Here is an 18,137-nt window from a genome sequence, read left to right as displayed (position 1 = left end):
CGGCCCCTAGGGAGTCCGAAAAATCGGATGTTGACTGTACAAGTGACCAAGAAGATGCTTCAAATGGTCCATGGGGCAAACACACAGTGGAAGCAGGACAAGAACAGAAAGGACCTACGCATTGAGGAATGAACGGGAAAGGAAGCATGCCGCCGCTTCTTTGAAGGAGCTTGAGCTCAGAAAAAGAAAATTGTGTTGGCTGTTGCCAAGATGCAGGTGTCCCTCATCCAAACCAACATAAACTCTTTATAGCAGTGAAACGCAACACTGAGGCGTCGTGTGTCAGCTGAGAGTAAGTCAGGGCAGTTGAGGTTGACTTACGAGCTGTTGAGAATCTCAATTGTGACAAAGTTTCGGCCTCATGCCAATGAGCTTGCTATCAATTGATAGAAACAGCTCATATTCGAAAATATTTGCTTTTGTAAGCATCTAGTTTTTATTCATATTTGAATATGTTTGACTCAATTCGCAGTGGGTTTTGCCGTTTTTTGGAGACATTTTATTTGCTGTGCATTTTACTAACCCCTCCCTTCTGTCTTTGCTCAAAATAAACACTACTCCTTTCTATTCAAACTCGATCAAGTTTTTATTTTTATTTTTTCACATGCTTATTAGAGAGTGAGAGTTTGAGCGACATGGTGTCAGCCTGTCTCGACATAAAACAAAGTTCTTCATTACTCAGGTAATTTTGCAAAGGCGCTCAGGGAAAACCCGAAAACTCGGGGAATTTGGAAATGTCAACTTGGTAGGTACCCTGGCTTCAGCTCAGCACTGATGATTTCAAAGAAGGCTTCGAGCCTCTGGTGGCCTGGCTCTCCTCTGGCGACGTATGGTATGCTATGATATGAAAAACATTATTCAGGTCCTTTAGGTCGCGCTAGTGTCCCAGCCCGAAGCGGGCCGCTCCCAAGTTGGGACCGAAAGGCCTAGCCTCTCGACCGCATTGTGGGGCCCATAGACTTCCCATGTCTGTTCTAGTTTGGAGCTACGGAGGGCCGCGTCCCAGTGCTCTTTGGTGTTGTCCTTGTCACTGCATAGCGTAGGGCATTGCAAGAGCATAATTACACTAATTATTCAGTTGATCATTCTTATTTTTAGCAGAAGTAATGGCTGCCTCATTAAGTAATGTAGATCAAGGGTTAGAACTGTGCTATCTGCCATAGACAATCTTCGAAAAATTTGGTGCACCTAAAAAAAAATAACCTGTAGGCTGTTTCTGTGGTCATGCCTATTAGTAATTCAAAAACATGAAAAAAAGTAACAGACAGTGTAAAATAACAAGTGGACTGCTGACATTGAAATTTCACTAGGATCAGAAGATTTTTGTGGTTTTCTCAAAACAGAAGTTTGCATGGAAAGGGTTAATTTCATGAAAACTGAAATTTGTGTGTCTCTGTGTGTGTGTGTGTGTGTGTGTGTGTGTGTGTGTGTGTGTGTGTGTGTGTGTGTGTGTGTGTGTGTGTGTGTGAAAGAAATACAGTAGAATCTTGGTAATTTGAATTCCAAGGAGACCAGACATTTATTGGAATAAAACGGAGTCTGAACTAATGAGAGCCCCTTTAAATATAGCACCCAATTGGTCGTACAGTACAACATGCCAAACCAAAACCGTCGCTGTGCTCACATTGAAAAAGTCTTTACTTTTCTTCCTTCAGTGCGGGACGATCAGAGCATAGGTTCCATATAAAGTTAAAGTGCAATCAGATCGCGGCTCGTGCACCGTTTGCTAGGGGTGCAAAGGATAACATGAGAGGGCAAGCAGAAAAGGATGGTGGCTTGACGCACACCGTCTTCTCACATGTCCAGTGTTGGAAATGACGTGATCGAGCGAGCTCTAGAAGTGTGGGGCGGGGAAACGGGGTCGTTGGGGCAGGCGGTTGAGCGCGCAGCATGCTAGTGGGCTCTTTCTTTTTGTGAGAGGGATGGAAAAGGAGTGCGTGCTTTCCTCATCATTTTTACGCCATGCGACATTACGGTAGCCAGTGACTCATCGTACCTTTGTCTTTGGTTCGTGTTCCTCTGAAAAGTGGTCCGTGGGAGTGGCAAATTTTGTTCGAAATAACCATTGCACTGCTTTTGGGGTTCGAATTCGCTGTAGTTTTTCTCTATTCGAATACATAGGACTTCGCCGGGACCTTGACAGCTGTTCGGACTATTGATGAGTTCGAATGCAGAGATGTTCAATTATCAGTATTTCACTGTATACAACTCCAACTATTCTCATCTCATCGAAAGCACTTAGTACGAGATATTGCTGTTCAAATGTGAGGCTTTTGAGCATTTTGGCTTTGCTCACTTCTCATTATGAAGTGACATACTGACTGTGTTCACCACCTACTTAAAAGATGTCATTTGCTGTAGCACACAATAAACTTTCCTACTCCAAACACCTCATCCGAAAAATTTTGTGTGCTACATCCATCACTGCCACAATCACATAGGCTTAGCTGTGAATATCTGGTAGCAACTGTCTGGAGACCTACACATAAAATCAGTGACTTTGATTTCAACAACTTATTGCCACCTTTAGTAGTCCCCCACATGACAGCGAGCTCTATCAATCTTTTTTTCCACGAATGCAGATGTGGTGGCCACAGATGACGAGAAGGTTGCCTTCGCTGACATTGATGTAGCCTTCTTGGTGGGCTCAATGCCCCGCAAGGAGGGCATGGAGCGTAAGGACCTGCTTGCCGCCAACGTCAAGATCTTCAAGAGCCAGGGGCGTGCACTTGACCAGTATGCCAAGAAATCTGTCAAGGTAGGAAACTGTACAAGAAATGGGCACTCCTCACCATACCTCTGTGGCTTTACTACGATTGCCGTCACCTTGTTGACATCCTCAATTACGTACGCATAGCTAGCTGCCCCCACTCCAAAAATTTGAGCGAAACTAATCAGCGGGAACGAACAGAGTGTGCAAATAGTTAAACGCATCACATACTGCATTTCGGACCCCTCTCTCATGCTTTTCTCTGAATGTGCTGCGCCTTCTGGAAGTCTGCGCATACCCAGTGGCGTCGGAGGTTTGTCGATGAACAGCACATGCCCAGCAGCACATACCTATGCAAACGACCCACATTTTGAGACTGCACTAACTCCGGGATAAAAAAAAAGGACAGAGGGGAAAAGGCACTGTGCAGCTGCTGTTCGAGTTGCCATAACGAAAAAAACAGTCGCATGCGCCCCCAATGTTTCCTAATGTAAGCACACTAAAGCGTCACCCACCTGCTGGAGCCGTAACTAATGGAAGCCTTGTGGAGATTTGCCCCTCGACTTTATATTGTCATTTGTACGTTAGTTTTCTACTTTGGACATATAGAACGTGGGCGCACATTTGATTCGGGGGCATCATGGAATGGAACAAATACTGCCAAGCTAATCGGGCAGTGAATTTTGTTTGTTTTCCTGCGTCTTGTTTAATTTAACCTGTCGAAGAATTTGATCAGTTTTGTCAGTCCCGTTGGTGTCGAATTAACGGAAGTAAACTATTTGTTTGATTTCCTCTGAGGGGCATTTGGTGCTTCATTTATAACATATCACTGACTTTAGGTTTACCATCATACCTCGATATAATGACCATGTATGTAAAAATTATCGGGTATACCGAAGTAAATGTAAATTTTTTCTTGACAACATTCGTATGTAATAAATACCCGCTCATAATGAATATTGGATGAAACAAAGGTGTTTTCGTGTTTGATGCGGCTTCGTTATACAAACGCCCGACTGTAAATCTTCAAAATGGCAACCACAGCTGCTCTTGCACATGGATTTCCTCCATGTGCAGTTTGATTGTCACGATTAGCATTTGATATGGTACCCGACTGCGTGTGCGACTGCGGCTAACTGTAGCTTTGTGCTATATTTGCCTGCACAGATTCTGGTGGTGGGCAACCCAGCAAACACGAATGCCCTCATCTGCTCCAAGTACGCCCCATCCATTCCCAAGGAGAACTTCTCGGCCATGACACGTCTCGACCACAACAGGGCAAAGGGACAGGTATGTACTACTTCCGTAGTCCAAGCACGATAATTCTTGTTGTAAGACGTGAGCAGTCAGCGCAACGCTTTAAAGGGACCCTAAAGGCAAATACAAAGTCAAGCTAAAGTAATAAATTAGTGCTCAAAAATTTCTAAGGCATAAATGTATCGTGAATAGAGCCTTAATAATCAAGAAATTGAGGTAAATGCAGGACATGATTAGAGACTCCCCCGGGACATTCAAGCAATTGCCCGATGACAAAAGCACTCCCCAGTTAAATTCTGTCACTAGTACTCGACTAGTCGTTGCAAAAAAACATCCTCGTATTGTATTATAAGATGAAACAAAATGCTACTTGTCCAGCTCCATTTCATGCTCAGAAAAGAGAACTCATTGAAATTACTGTTTACGACGACGCGGACGGTTGAAAAGTTTCGTTCTCACTCGACTCCGCCGCCCATTGCGCGTTTCAGTACTTTCCTGATTGCGTAGTGCTGCGCTGGTTTTGCTGGCTCGCGAAACTCGCACAAACTGCAAGTAGCAGTGAATTCAACTTCCATGTGATATCGTGGCCATGCCAAAACGGTCTATGCCACTTGATGAAAAAGTAGCTGCAGAGGCGAATCCGCCGCTCTGTCTTGGCTCAGTGCCGCTGTCTGTCGGGCGCCGTTTTACTTGCCGATGGCAGCAAAGGACGGTGATGGCATATGCAACGTGACCACTTCCCTGGTTGGGTGGCGGGAGATTTGAATTTCGGAAAAGATATTCGGATCCTTCAGATGCAATTTTCATGTAAACCAAGTCTTTTCTTGGCATGAAGAAAGCGTTCGAAGGTTTCTGGAATTGTATTTAAACAGTCCACCTCGACTTGGTATTTGCCTTTAGTATCCCTATAATGCACTGTTTGCTGCATTGTGTGTGGTTGAGTACTAACAGTGGCACAAGTTCGGCATGCAAGTGTGCAACAGTGCTATAAAGACTGCAATCTTCCATGCCATTGACCTGCTGCAGTAGCCCAGTGGTTATTGTTTTGTGCTGATGAGCTCCGATCCCAGTCGGAACCAATTCGATCACAGCCTCGGCAGTCGGATTTCCATGGGGACGAAATGCAAAAGCCCCCATGCATTTAGATTAGGTGCACATTAAGAAACCCAGGGGGTCAGAGTTGACCTGGAGTCCTCCATTACGATGGGCCTCATAATCGTATCGTAGTTTTGGCAGGTGGAGCCACTGCTATTCTTTCCTGTTTTTTTGCATGCCGTTGTTGTTTTGTGTGTTTAGCTCTGGTCTCTTCCACTGTTGTACAGTCGGCTCCCAATAATTCGAAGCCGCTTAATTGGAATTTTCGGTTAATTAGAAGTGAAATGCTGGTCCCGTCAGTTTTGCATGTAATCCTATAGAAGAAATCACTCGATAATTCGAAGTCGTCATCCACTAATATTGTTTAATTGGAAGTTAATTTTCAGCCGGGATCCTCGAGGTGACCGTCATTCTTTGGTAGAATGTGCAATTTTTCAAGTGTTGCACAGTTCCGTGCTCCGCGTTGGTGTTATCGCCACCGCAGCCGCCCACAACACCATCCTTCTTGGAGCGGCGCGATTATTCATTGCCACGGCTGCCGTGGCCTCGGCGATCAACTCCGGCGGGAGGCAAAGCGGCTCCCGCCGGAGGCCACGCGTGGCTGCCATGCGTGGCCAGAGTTGATTGCAGAGGCCACGCGGGTGCCATAGGTGCACGCAGCGCTGCATACTAGGCAGTGGCGAGATTGTGCGAGATGAGTCTTGTAGCGTGCACAGCGTATGTCGAGGCGTGTGTTGGTCGAGACTCGAGCGCCTTTGTGCGGGTAGCTCGTAGGCTAGGTTGTTCCACGGGTGATTCGGAATTGACTGTACCTAGACGTGCAGTTTCTAGCCATGGCAAACCGTGGCTCTTATCGCACGCTCGACCTGGCAGCGAAAGTCGAGGTTTTGAAGGAAGATGAGAAGGGAGGTGCCGCCAAACAAGACATAGTGCGGAAGTACGGGATCAAGCCGAACACGCTCTCAAACTACATCAAGAGCAAGCGCACAATAATGGATGCATTTGAGAACGACAAGTTCAAGACTTCTCGGAAGCGAATGCGCACCGGCGCTTACCCAGAATTGGAGAAGGCTCTGCTGGTTTGGATTAGGGAGGCCAGGAGCAACAAACTTCCTCTCAGCGGAGACATCGTTGCGATGAAAGCCCGAACGCTTGCAGCAATGTTGGGGATCGATGGCTTCGTTTAGTCAGATGGATGGCTGACACGCTTTAAAGATCGCCATGACCTGGTTTTCAAGAGCGTTTGTGGTGAAAAGGCGTCCGTTAACCAGGAAACATGTGCCACGTGGAAGGACGAAAAGCTGCGGGAATATCTCACCGAATACAGACTGGAAGACATCTTCAATGCAGATGAGACTGCACTCTTCTATCGGCTTCTATCAGAGAAGACCCTGACATTCAAGGACGACGACTGTGCTGGGGGTAAACGCAGCAAGGAGAGAGTGTCGGTGCTGATCGCGGCAAATATGACTGGCACGGAACGATGTCGGTTACTTGTGATCGGGAAAGCCGCGAAGCCGAGATGTTTTAAAGGCGTGAAGACGCTGCCTGTGGACTATGAGGCGAGCAAAAAAGCGTGGATGATGGCCGAAATCTTCAAGAGCTGGATAAGCAAATTGGACCGCAAATTTGCTGCTTCGAACCACACGGTGTTGTTCCTTGTCGATCACTGCAGTGCTCACGTGAATGTGCCAGCCTTGAGTGCAATACGCCTCGCATTTTTGCCTGCAAACACAACGGCTGTTTTGCAGCCAATGGACCAAGGCATCATCAAGAATGTTAAAGTCCTGTACAGGCGGCACCTCCTCGAGCGCATGATTTTGTGTATGGATAGCTCCACAAAGTACGAGGTGAGCCTGCTTAGTGCCATCCACATGTTGGTGTGAGCATGGGATCGTGTGAAGCAAGAAACAACCGCAAACTGCTTCAGGGCTTGCGGTTTTGTGGGAGCTTCTTTGGAGGATGCCTCTGAAATTTCAGCGGAGGAAGCGTCAACAAGCGAGCTTGACGGCACTGATTTTTGTGATACTCTCGGGGACGTCAATTTTGAAGATTACGTCGCCGTAGACAAGGCGGTCGAAATGTGCAGTGCGCTGACGGATAGCGAAATTGTAGAGATTATTCGGCCCCAGGAAGCTACCCAGGAAAGCGACGATGACGTTGAAGGCGAGCGGCAACCTAAGGCTGCCGATGTAGCTGCGGGCCATGCTCTCGCGGAGCGCTTCTTTGCTGCTGAAGGTAACGCGGAAGAAGCGTTCCGCCACATCTACAGCCTGCAGAACTTGCTTTCAGCAGCGCGATTCGGCAAGAAGGAGCAAAGCAAGATGACCCACTATTTTTCATAGAGAAAATACTCGATTTCACCACAAATAAAGTGCTGTTTTTTGTGTTTTTTGCTTAATTGGAAGTTCGTTTAATTCGAAGTTTTTTGAGGTCCCCGTGAACTTCGTATTAACGGGAGTCGACTGCATCATCTAGCTCATGTGCTGTCTTACTACTGACTCAAAAGTTGATTCCCTTCTAACCACGGTCTTTGGAAGTGCATCTTGAGTGGGGCAAAAGCCAGGCAGAGGGGGTTGAGTACAGTTGCTCATTTCACTTGGAGAGTTTATTTGGTGTTGTTTATCCAGTGCCTAATTACAGTAGAATCTCGACACAAATCTCTCGGGATGGCGCAAGAAATTCGTATCACCCACAATTTGTGTCATTGTAAAAGAATCTGGAAATCAAGGCAGGCTGTGGTAACGGAGTGACTGACTTGGTCAAAATGTTTAATTTTTAAAATTTTTCTTCCCGCAATCCTAAGACCTTCCTTTCTTGTGGTGAATTATGAAAACTACCGTATTTACTCTCATAATGATCACACCTTTTTGTCTAAGAAATTGAAACAAATTCAAGGGTGCAATCATTACGCGTGTTAAATTTTCTACGCACTAATAAATACATTTCCTTTTTTCATCCTGCATTTGCTGCGAGATGACAAGCAGGCGGCTGCTGCCATAGAGATGCTGCCGCTGTCAGTGTGGGACACCAGAACAAAAATGGCGCCCGGCGGTGCAAGCCAAACGCGCTGAACACGATTATTTTTCTTCTCGGGAGTACATTACGTGCATTGAAACAGTTTATTTTGTATCAGTAATAAATAATATTGGTAATATCGGCAAGTTTGTGACAATAACATAGCCGTGTCCACTTTGAGGGGACAGAAACAGAGATGGGCGTGCTTAGCTGCCAGTGACAGAAACACATCTTGGGCAGGCTGCGGAAACTGCGGCATTTGTCTCACTGCTATCCTAATATGGCACGTTTCCACTAAGGGTGGGCGAATATCTTAGCTGCATTACAAGCGTCGCCATATGAATAGGGTACACTTGTAACGTATCAGTGTAAACGTGACCACTATCGTTGTTGCTCGCGATTTGTTGCATGCCCATGAGGGCAGTGGAGAAGAATTGAAACGCGCCTTTTTTGTCGTTGTTGTTGGCCAAAACTATTATGTAGCCTACAAATAATAAAGCCGAGGCAAGTTTGGTTGTAGCTTTTTTTTTTTTTCACGGAAGTGCGGAAAGTGATGAAAGGAATGAAATGGGGCATCTGCTTAAGAATGTTTTGTGCGTGCAGAGCGCTTGGTATGTCTTCAGGAGTCATTCGCGTAGCATTCGACACATGGTAAGCGTGATCATCATTAGCTAGACTTGGCACACAACATATCGCTGCGACAAGTTCAGGGTGCGTTTGTTGCACGGGAATGAAAAAAAAAGCGAATTTTGTCGACAGGATTCAGGGGTGCAATCATTATGCAAGTAAATACGGTACTCAGCAGAATTTGAGAAAATTGCACATTTTTAGTGTGTTGTCCTTGAAAGCTCAAATATAATCTGACTTTGGGATCTACTGTAGCATCATTGATTGCACAGTTTTCCACTGACACATCATCGCCATCTTGGTGTCACCGTAAACACGAGAGATCGGAGAGATTCAGATAGCCACAGCACCGTATTTCTTGCAGAAATAAGAAGGCGCAGTGGGCCGCTCGCCCCCCACGGCACCATCCAGTTCCGGAGCCCCTGCTTATAAGTGTTGGATGTTTAATGGCTCTCTCTTCCTGGCCCCACAGATTGCCCAGAGGTTGAAGGTGTCGGCCGCGGACGTGCGCAACGTCATCATATGGGGCAACCACTCGTCCACCCAGTTCCCTGATGCCAGCCATGCCTCAGTGACTCTGAATGGCCAGAATGTCAAGGTCACTGACGCCATCAAGGATGAAGCCTACTTCCAGGGCGAATTCCTCACTGTGAGTCATCCTCCTCTGTCACTTGTGCCTTCTATATCCTGGTGGCATAGAATTCGTTTGAACAACTTGCAGTCAGGCTGTCATGTGGTTCGCCATGCATTGTATCATCCTCCAGAGAAACTCTGGAGACTGAAACCAGCAGAAAGCACATAAAAACAATACCAGACTGCTTTTAGAGGAATGTAGACCTCAGTATATCTACCTTGAGCTTCTCAACTAATTTGAGCAGTTGAATGTGCCTTAAAGGAGCACTGGAGATAAATATAAAATCATTTGAGGCTGACAGTGCATTCTTTCGCATCTCTATTTGCTTTTCTTTGTTAAGAAAAGATAGTGAAGGCAAAGCTTTTTTCACGTGCTGACTGTGCAGTGGTGATGTTGACCTAATGTCTGAGTTTTCGTGGTAGTCTCCCACATTTTTCTTTTTTTTTATCTTATACTTACTTACATGCTTATTTCACATAATCATAGCACGGTCTCGACTGCCTGTCTGCGTCGAAGCCAGACATTTCTAACCTTTTTATTTTAGCTCGGCACTTGAGCTCCACTGGTGCTTCCTTAATGAATTGCGACAGCTGCTTGGTTGCATTGATTTGTAGCAGGGTAACTCGTGGCCAGCCGGCTGTGTATATTGGCACAGAGCTGTGATGAGTATCTAATGATTACTCTCCGTAACAATATAAGCACGACACCCGCCTGGGGTAAATTTAGAGAACTTGTACTCTGCTGCGACAACTGCACTACAGTGTGCCTCATAATCATATTGTAGTTTTGCCTCGTTAATCGCCAGAATTTCTGCCATTTTTTTTTGTGTGTGTGCGAACGCCAACTTAAAGTAGTGTCGGTGGTCACATCGGCTAACGAGGAACAGCTGAGTGCATGTCACGTGGAAATGGGCTTGCCCAACGGGTGTGAGTAATCATCCCGTGATCCTTGCACTCATCTAATGCCACTTACGGATGATCATTAGCAGTAGACGTTGCAGAATTTTTTTTTTTTCTTCTGGTCACCGCTGCTGCCTGATTGGTGCAGTCTGCAGATGTCGCCACACTACAACCAGTTGTTATGGTTTCATCTAATATGCTGGACAGCAGCAACTATCAAAAGGGCGTGTGTATCGGGCTGTGAGTGATACACGCCACTGCGTGTTATGTGCAACTATGTGCATGTCATATGTGGCATACTTTGCACATGAGTAGTTTATGCTATTGTGACTTGGAATGTGATGTGGTTGTTGAGCACATGGTAGTTATCCATCAATGCTTACACATAGCCGTGCCTCACAGCAGCGGTGGGTCACCAAGCTATCGATAGATGTGTAGCAAGATTAACGTTGATCAGCCCATTAGACAGGCTTATCAGTAAACTTGCCTTCAGGACTTCTTTCAGTTTTCACTGAATGTTTATTGTCAAAGGGCTGTGTTTATGGGCACGGTGGGGCTAATCTCTTGTTGATCTCTCTCTGCCTGTTGAATTCCTGTCAAACATGTTTAAAAGTGTACAATGTCAGTAAGTGCTTCTTCTATCTGCATATGCCACCTGAGATGCTGTTTGCCCGTCTCCATTGCAGACTGTACAGAAGCGGGGTGCAGCAGTGATTGCGGCACGCAAGCTCTCTAGCGCCATGTCGGCTGCGAAGGCAGCGGCTGACCACGTGCGCGACTGGTGGCAGGGCACCCCTGAGGTCAGTGCCCAATTGTCTGAGGTAGCTGTAAACAGGACCACAGGGTGACACAAATTGGAGAAACCTTGGGAGATTTACGGTAGCTTACTGTACTCCGTTTTGTACATAGTGTGCAATGCTGCGAAATCTATGCAGCAGCCAATGAAGACAAACTTCGCACGCCCCGTTCTCGGCTCATGCGGCCTACCCGTGCCATCTTGGTGTCATTTTGACCGTGAATTCTTTCTCTGTCTTCCCGCAGTGCACATTGGCATCAGCGGCGCGGTTGAGGTGCTATTGGTGTTTTCCCGTGATGCAACGCGGTGTTCAAATTGGTCAGAAGCTGTGCATTTGAATCCCGCAGGCTTCCCGAAGCGCGCCCGCCTCGTTGTTGCCTCTTGGTCCACCCGCGGCCTCTACAAATGTCTGCTTGCGAGCTGCTCATTGCCTAGCGCTATCTTTTAGATTATGTTCCCAGCTTTTTCTTTTTTTCGCTAGTTCTGGGGTCTTCATTCTTGCATGCGATGCCGACAACGAAGTGCAAGACAGTGCAGATGTTTGGTATGCAGAAGCAGGCTATGCGGCTTGTACGAGCATCGAACTTCCTATATTCTACTGGGAGTGCCGACTGCATAGACGCTTGCAGCGGTCAAACTTTGCCATCGGCGGTCGCCAATCAACAATCCCACACATGGATTGCGCCTGGAGCCACATGCACACCGAGTGTTTCCAAGATCGCCGGACCCAGCTTGTGTTATGAACCAGTGCCATCGAGTGTAAGCGGACCATCGACTGTGACCATTCATCTGTGGACGCGTTCTCTAACTAAGGAAGAGATCGGCGCCAATGCTAAATGCCGTGATGTCATTCAAGCTGAACTCGGCTCTGTGCCAGCGACCCGGAAGAAATTTCAACTAATGGAGCCGACTCTTACACCTGCACTTTCACCTATAAGTGAGGGCGAACATTTTTCTCACGTTCAGGTCGACATTCTTAGGAGCCTGCTCAGCTGCACAATGTGCAAACATTGCTTGGAAGGTGGTTTGACTGTGCGAGAGAGCACCAAGCTTGGACTGGCGACTAAACTGGAAGTCCTGGGCCCCTCTTGTGGCACCATTGAGAGTTCATGGACATCACCCCGTAAAAAGGACTCACAGGCTTTCGAAGTCAATGTCCGTACCGCAATGGCTCTCAAGCAAATAGGAAAGGGTTAAACGACTCTCAACGATTTTTGGGCAGCAATGAATGTCTCTTACAGAGGTCTGCACAACAAGACGTTTCAAAAGCATTTGAAAGAGACGTTCAAGGAGCCGGAGGCCCACGCCTTGGATACGTTTTATGCTAATTCTGCCGCAGCAGTGATTATCGCGTATAAACAAATAGACCCCTGCTTTTGCAATGATATCACCATGGTGTACGATGGAATGTGGCAGAAGTGTGGGCACACATCTCGCATTGGAGTGGGATCTATCATTGACTTCCACACAGGTCTTATATTGGATGTCATCGTTCTCTCCGACCACTGCCTTGGATGCCAAACAGGGCCCAAACCTGGAGATGAAGCATACGACGGCTGGCACCAGCACCACATCTGCCAGAGCAACACAGATGCAAAATCTGGAAGCATGGAGGTGGAGGCAGGCCTAACTCTTTTCAAGCGGTCCATATCCAGGCATGACCTGCGCTACACAACCCTGGTGCTTGATAGGGACAGCCGTACCTTCTCTGCCCTCACAGAAGAGAATGTTTACGGATTGGTGCCAATTGTAACAGAAGAGCGCCTCAATCATGTCCAAAAGAGGATAGGAAGTGGACTACGAAGCATTGGGGAAAAGAGCGATAAGCTACTCAGTGGGAAGTTGACAAAACCCCTCATTGAGAAGCCTACAAACTATTATGCGTGGGCCCTGACGAACAACTCTAGAGACGTGGCAGCAATGCAGCGTGCAGTGACGGCAACATATCACCACGTCACATCAACCTACCAAGACCCTCACCATGAGCTTTGCCCAGAGGGAGCTGAATCGTGGTGCCATCATAAAGCTGCAGAGGCAAAGGGTGAGCCACAACCCAAGCACAACCTTCCGGACCACGTTGCTACAGCTGTGCTGCCTGTTTACCAGTGGCTTTCACAGGAGTCTCTTCTCCAGCGCTGCATGGGAGCGAAGACTCGGAATGCGTCGGAGTCATTCCACTCTATCCTCTGGTCCTTGATGCCAAAAGAACAGCACGCATCCTTGATTGCCGTAGAAACAGCACTGCATGAAGCGGTGCTGCGTTACAATGCTGGCTGCTTGAAAGCAACTGAATATCAGTCTCTATTGGACTCCAGCCAAGACACCTAGCCACACAGCGAGCGCTTGAAAAAGATGCACTGTGCCTGAAAAAAAAAACACTAAACGATGCCAAGAATAGGTGGAAGTAAGGCAGAACAAGAAGAGTGCTCTAGGACACTTCAAGCTATTCCGCAGAAGCTTTCTAATAAAAATACATGCGTTCATCTTTCAAGGCCTGTTTTCTCACAATGGATTTTTTCGCTAGTGGTGCTGAGGAAGGCGATATCTCAAGAACTGCTCTTCAGATCTGTGTGCTGTTTTTATTCTGTTCCTGAATGACTTTACCAGGGTGTAACAAGCTTATTTTTTTTTAAAGCTCATGCAGTTAATTTGTAATAAGCAATTGAACTTTTGGTGCATGTGGTCATTACTTGGTACATCAGATTCAAAGTTGTGTTAAAATATTTTGGAAGGGAAATTTTAAAAAAGGGCTTTTTAACCCCCTGGAATATCTATCAAGGGATCATTACAGTGAATTTCAGCTTCATACGATGTCCTGGGATTTCTGCAGGCTCATCCTCAGACATACACATTAAACACCTAGTTAGGCCTCAATAACTCTGGGATTAATAAACACATCTTTATGAAACTTCGCAGTTCCTCATAGTGGTGTGAATGTACCTTGAATGTTTCATCCGGATATCTTAAAAAATAAAAAAGTTCGCTGTCCTGTGTAGCCTCCCCCTTTCTTGCACGCGCGACACGTTACGTCACTGGCTCCGCGATCGAAGAACTCCCAGATGCCACTCCGGAACAACCGCTGTGCTGATTCATCCATGGTTCGGCTACTTCGGGCCACGCGCACACTCGAGCAGAAAGAACAACTAAAGCGTGACTGAAGTTGATAATTTGAAGCGAGATAAACATCTGCAGAGCACATTTGCAAGCGCAAGCCTTAAAAAAAAAAAAAGCTCTAGAAAGCACACTTAGATTACCGCGTCTGTATAAACATGAGTTTAACATAATTGCGGCATAGTTGCTGAATTCCAACATTGTCTAAAACCAGGAACACTCGTGAAGTTGGATTTGGGTGCACATCAAAGAACCCCAGATGCTCGGAGCTGATATGGAGCCGTCTGCAAAGTTGAGGTGTAGCTTTAGTATGTAAAGCAGATCAGTTAACATTATTATATAAAAACAGGAGCTATAGTACTCAGCCATTTTGTGAGCAATTGGAATTGTTTGGTTTGCAATGATGTGCTTTCTGTGACACAGTAAGTTTGCCACATTTTCTTAAAGGGACACTAAAGGGAAACAATAAATCAGTTTAGACTAATGAGGCATTGTTTGAGAACCCTGCAGGCAGTCATTTCAAAAAGATAGTTTGATTATTAAATGAGAAAATGAAGGTCCAAGTATCAGTCAGTATTTGAATTTCGCGCCGAAACGCCAGCGCCGGTACGTCAGCGTGACGTCGGGGATTCCAAAGTTTTTCGCATTTGGGCCGCGTTGGCTAAATAAAGGTTCCCGAAACTTGGCATGTTTAATATTTGGTTCCTTTAGAACACAATGTAGTCAATCTGTACCGCTATATATAATTAGTAGGCCCTAGAAGATGCCATCAAAATCCAAGACGTCACAGCCCCCAGGTGCGGGAACTCAAGTAGGCGTCGCCACCCGCATTTCGTTCTTGCGCTTTTTCTGGCTTACCAAACGCCTTATCGTTGTAAGGGTGGTGTTTTTGATGTTGTAGAACGGTGATTTACTGATTCAAAAGAAATCGCTTTTCACTTTAGTGTCCCTTTAAACCTGAAATTTGTGTGATTTCCTGCAAAAGAGCAGGAATGTCATTGCACGTCAGTTAACTAGCACAATTTTTTTTCCGTTGGGATGGTGCCTCACATGGTTATTAGGGGTGGAAAGAAGTTCAAACAAATTAAATAATTGAACCAGCCCTGTACGTAACTTCAGTATCATACAGAAGCAATTAGCGAGTTTTTTCTTGAGTGACAGAAGCAGCATCTGACGTGGAGCTCGCGCTATTGCAGGGTGAATGGGTGTCCATGGCAGTAATGAGCGATGGGTCGTACGGCTCGCCACCCGAGGTGATCTTCAGCTACCCGGTCCAGATCGACGCCCAGAAGCGCTGGCGCATTGTTAGCGGACTGCCCACGTCGGACTTTGCCCGGCAGAAGATCGAGGCCACGGGCAAGGAGCTGGTCGAGGAGCGCAACGACGCCCTGGCAGTCTGCAAGGATTGACGGGGCGCCCCGTCTGCAGCCAAGCTCTGACAACCCTCTCCCCACCCTCTCTTCTCTTCCACAGCCTTGGATCTCGCCAGTTGCCGCCCATACCGCCCTCTCAAGCATAATAGAGACGTTCCTCCCAGGTTCTTTTGCAGCTGCTTGCTGTCAGCAAGAAAGCAAATGCATGTTTAAGAAAGATGGAAAAGTTCTCAATTGGCTCCGTTACAAGCGGGTGACTGCGTAGTATTGCGTTAATAAAAGCACAAGTAAGACTCAATGCAGGGCACCAGTCATGTGGGAAGAAAGTGCGCTCTAATTATCCATGGCTTTTTTTAAGCCACCAGATGGTGATGGACATTCACTGAGCTACAGTGCACCTACCTGAAGTATTTGTTGCGCTCGGACCACATGGTACAGTGCAGTGGCTGTGCACTTGTTTATCGTAGCACCCCATTAAAAGTCATTGTGATACAAGACTTCTTCAGGGTAAACTGTGGAAAGTTAGCAATGAATATCTGTGGAAGCTGGAAGTGCCGAACACAAAGAGGTGGCCAAAATTTGCATTGGTGATCATAGGGCATTAGCATTGAGCATGTCGATAATGGCAAACCATCTCCTTTCTTATTATCACAACGAGGCAATTGGCGAGATTTCAGGGGTTGGCCCCCTTCCGTTTTCCCCTTCTTCTAGCCCCTGTTTGTAACGTAGCAATGGTGTGACTTCATTTCTAGCAAGTACCTGACACGTTCAAGTGAGCCAAGGTCTCGTGGGCCGCTCTCGCCTCCACCATTTGGGCAGCCATGTCACTTGCAAGGTTCGCGCTGCAAGCGCAACTTCGAATCTGAAAACATTGAAGCTCAAGACGTGCCTACCCCGTCGGTTTGCGCATGGCTTTGTGTTTGCTGCAAATTTGCTCTGAGGACCTTTCACTGAATGTGTGGTGAAAGGTATAGTGGTAAATGATACCCTTCCTTCCCTGTGAAACAATAGCGCACATGGATTGCCGTAGGTGCAGTGTTATAGGAAATAAGATAGCAGGCTTAGCACCCTGTGTTACCAACAAGGCGCTGTTGCATTGAAGATGGTTCTCTCAAACATATTTGCACAAATGTGTCACTGTGTTGCTACAGATAAAACTTCTCTTTTGGCCAATCTAGGGCTTTTGCCCCAAAACTTTCTCAATTGTTTATTTAAAATTGGCATAAATGCCTTTTTTCTATGCACAACTCTTGATACTGATGGCTGTAGATGGAGCTAAGAAAGAAATTGAAGGCAGCTCGGGCTGCCCAATACAGTAATAATAAAATACTAACTGCGGGCTGCGGTAAATTATGCCTCACTAACATCAGGTGCTTTGTTTGCAGTGACAATGTCATTTATCTCTAGACTACATGTATGCTCAGAATGGAGAGTTCACGAGTGAATGTGCGTTGCTCCACATACGAGTACAGTAGCAATGGCTTGCATAGGCTGCAAATGTATAGGCAACAAATTTTGTTTTCAGTATTGTTCAGTGCATGAACTGACGCGAAACATGCTTGTCTTGTGTCATGAAAGGTTCTGGGAGTTTCTTTTCGCTACAAAAAAAATTGGCTCTCTGAATATTGTTGCAACATCCAGCAGTGAAAAATGGAGTTTCTACAACAAAGTGCTTTTGCAAGCTCAACTTTATCAGTGCATTCTCTGGCATGCAGTACAGTGTTAAAAAATTTGAATGGGTTGTCTGAAGGTCCATTCATGTGGGTGTCACTTTTGTCATGTTTAATGAAATTCTGTGTAGAAAAACTGGTTTCTTTAATAAAGCTTTGCTTGGGGGTGTCTGGAATATTACTGACAGGAATTGTCTTCATTCCAAACATGATCTGTTGGGATGAAGTGTGCGACATCTCCACAGGTGAAAGGACATGCAAGAGAAAAGAATTTACAGTGTATTAATAAATGACCTCCTGCAATACCAATGAAGCAACTTTTACCAACAGAAGGTGCTTCATAAGCCAGAAAGAATGCAACATCAATCTAGAGGTGGCAACAACAGATTGAAGGTCCTGCACTAACTTGCCATTTTGTCTGTGTGGTACTGTTTGCTAGGGCTTAGTTAATTTTTGTCTACGAAAATTTTGTACATTGTACACTAGACTTCCATTATTTGATTTCATCCGATTCGATCTTTCTGTTCCTTCGAACCTGGCCGAAGGTCCCGGCCGGTGCCCATGCGTTTCTGTCGTCCCGAAGTTTCGTTGCGTTTATCCTAAAATCGGCCTTCGTTGGATAATTCGAACTTGCCAGTCGGTGTGCATGTGCCATACCTCTATATTGACCTGTTTAGTAGCAATGACTGTCCCAGCAGAGCTTGGATAACAGTGAGTGCGTTAAACACAGCATACATGTCATTTGCAAGCCAGAAATGCCCATTTTCGGCTTGCCCTTGGAATATTTCCATGCAATAACAATAGCTCACAATGTCTGATTACGGTAATCACCTGATTCTAACGGGTTTTTTTTTTTCATTAATATTGGCTCGAAAATTTCTTGTGCAGTACCATTGGACACAAATACCAAAACCATTTTCGTGGTGTGTTAGTATACTTCACTGCCT

General features: G+C 46.1%; 1 protein-coding gene across 2 annotated transcripts in view; it reads left to right on the top strand.

The window, feature by feature from the left end:
* The window catches only part of LOC135899674 (malate dehydrogenase, cytoplasmic-like), a 35,236-nt gene extending 17,870 nt beyond the window's left edge, over nt 1-17,366 (top strand). For both annotated transcript variants that reach the window (XM_065428995.1, XM_065428994.1), the window contains exons 4-8: nt 2,583-2,758; nt 3,878-4,000; nt 9,180-9,356; nt 10,927-11,040; nt 15,344-17,366. In XM_065428995.1, coding sequence (XP_065285067.1) covers nt 2,583-2,758; nt 3,878-4,000; nt 9,180-9,356; nt 10,927-11,040; nt 15,344-15,556 — 803 coding nt within the window. In that variant the 3' untranslated portion in view covers nt 15,557-17,366. The remainder of the gene's footprint in view (nt 1-2,582; nt 2,759-3,877; nt 4,001-9,179; nt 9,357-10,926; nt 11,041-15,343) is intronic.
* The last annotated feature ends 771 nt before the right edge of the window (nt 17,367-18,137 follow it).

The sequence above is a fragment of the Dermacentor albipictus genome, chromosome 7 (genome assembly GCF_038994185.2).
Source record: "Dermacentor albipictus isolate Rhodes 1998 colony chromosome 7, USDA_Dalb.pri_finalv2, whole genome shotgun sequence".
Taxonomy (NCBI): Eukaryota; Metazoa; Arthropoda; class Arachnida; order Ixodida; family Ixodidae; genus Dermacentor; species Dermacentor albipictus.
The sequence above is the reverse complement of the archived record's forward strand: the minus strand, read 5'-3'. Positions and strand labels throughout refer to the sequence as shown.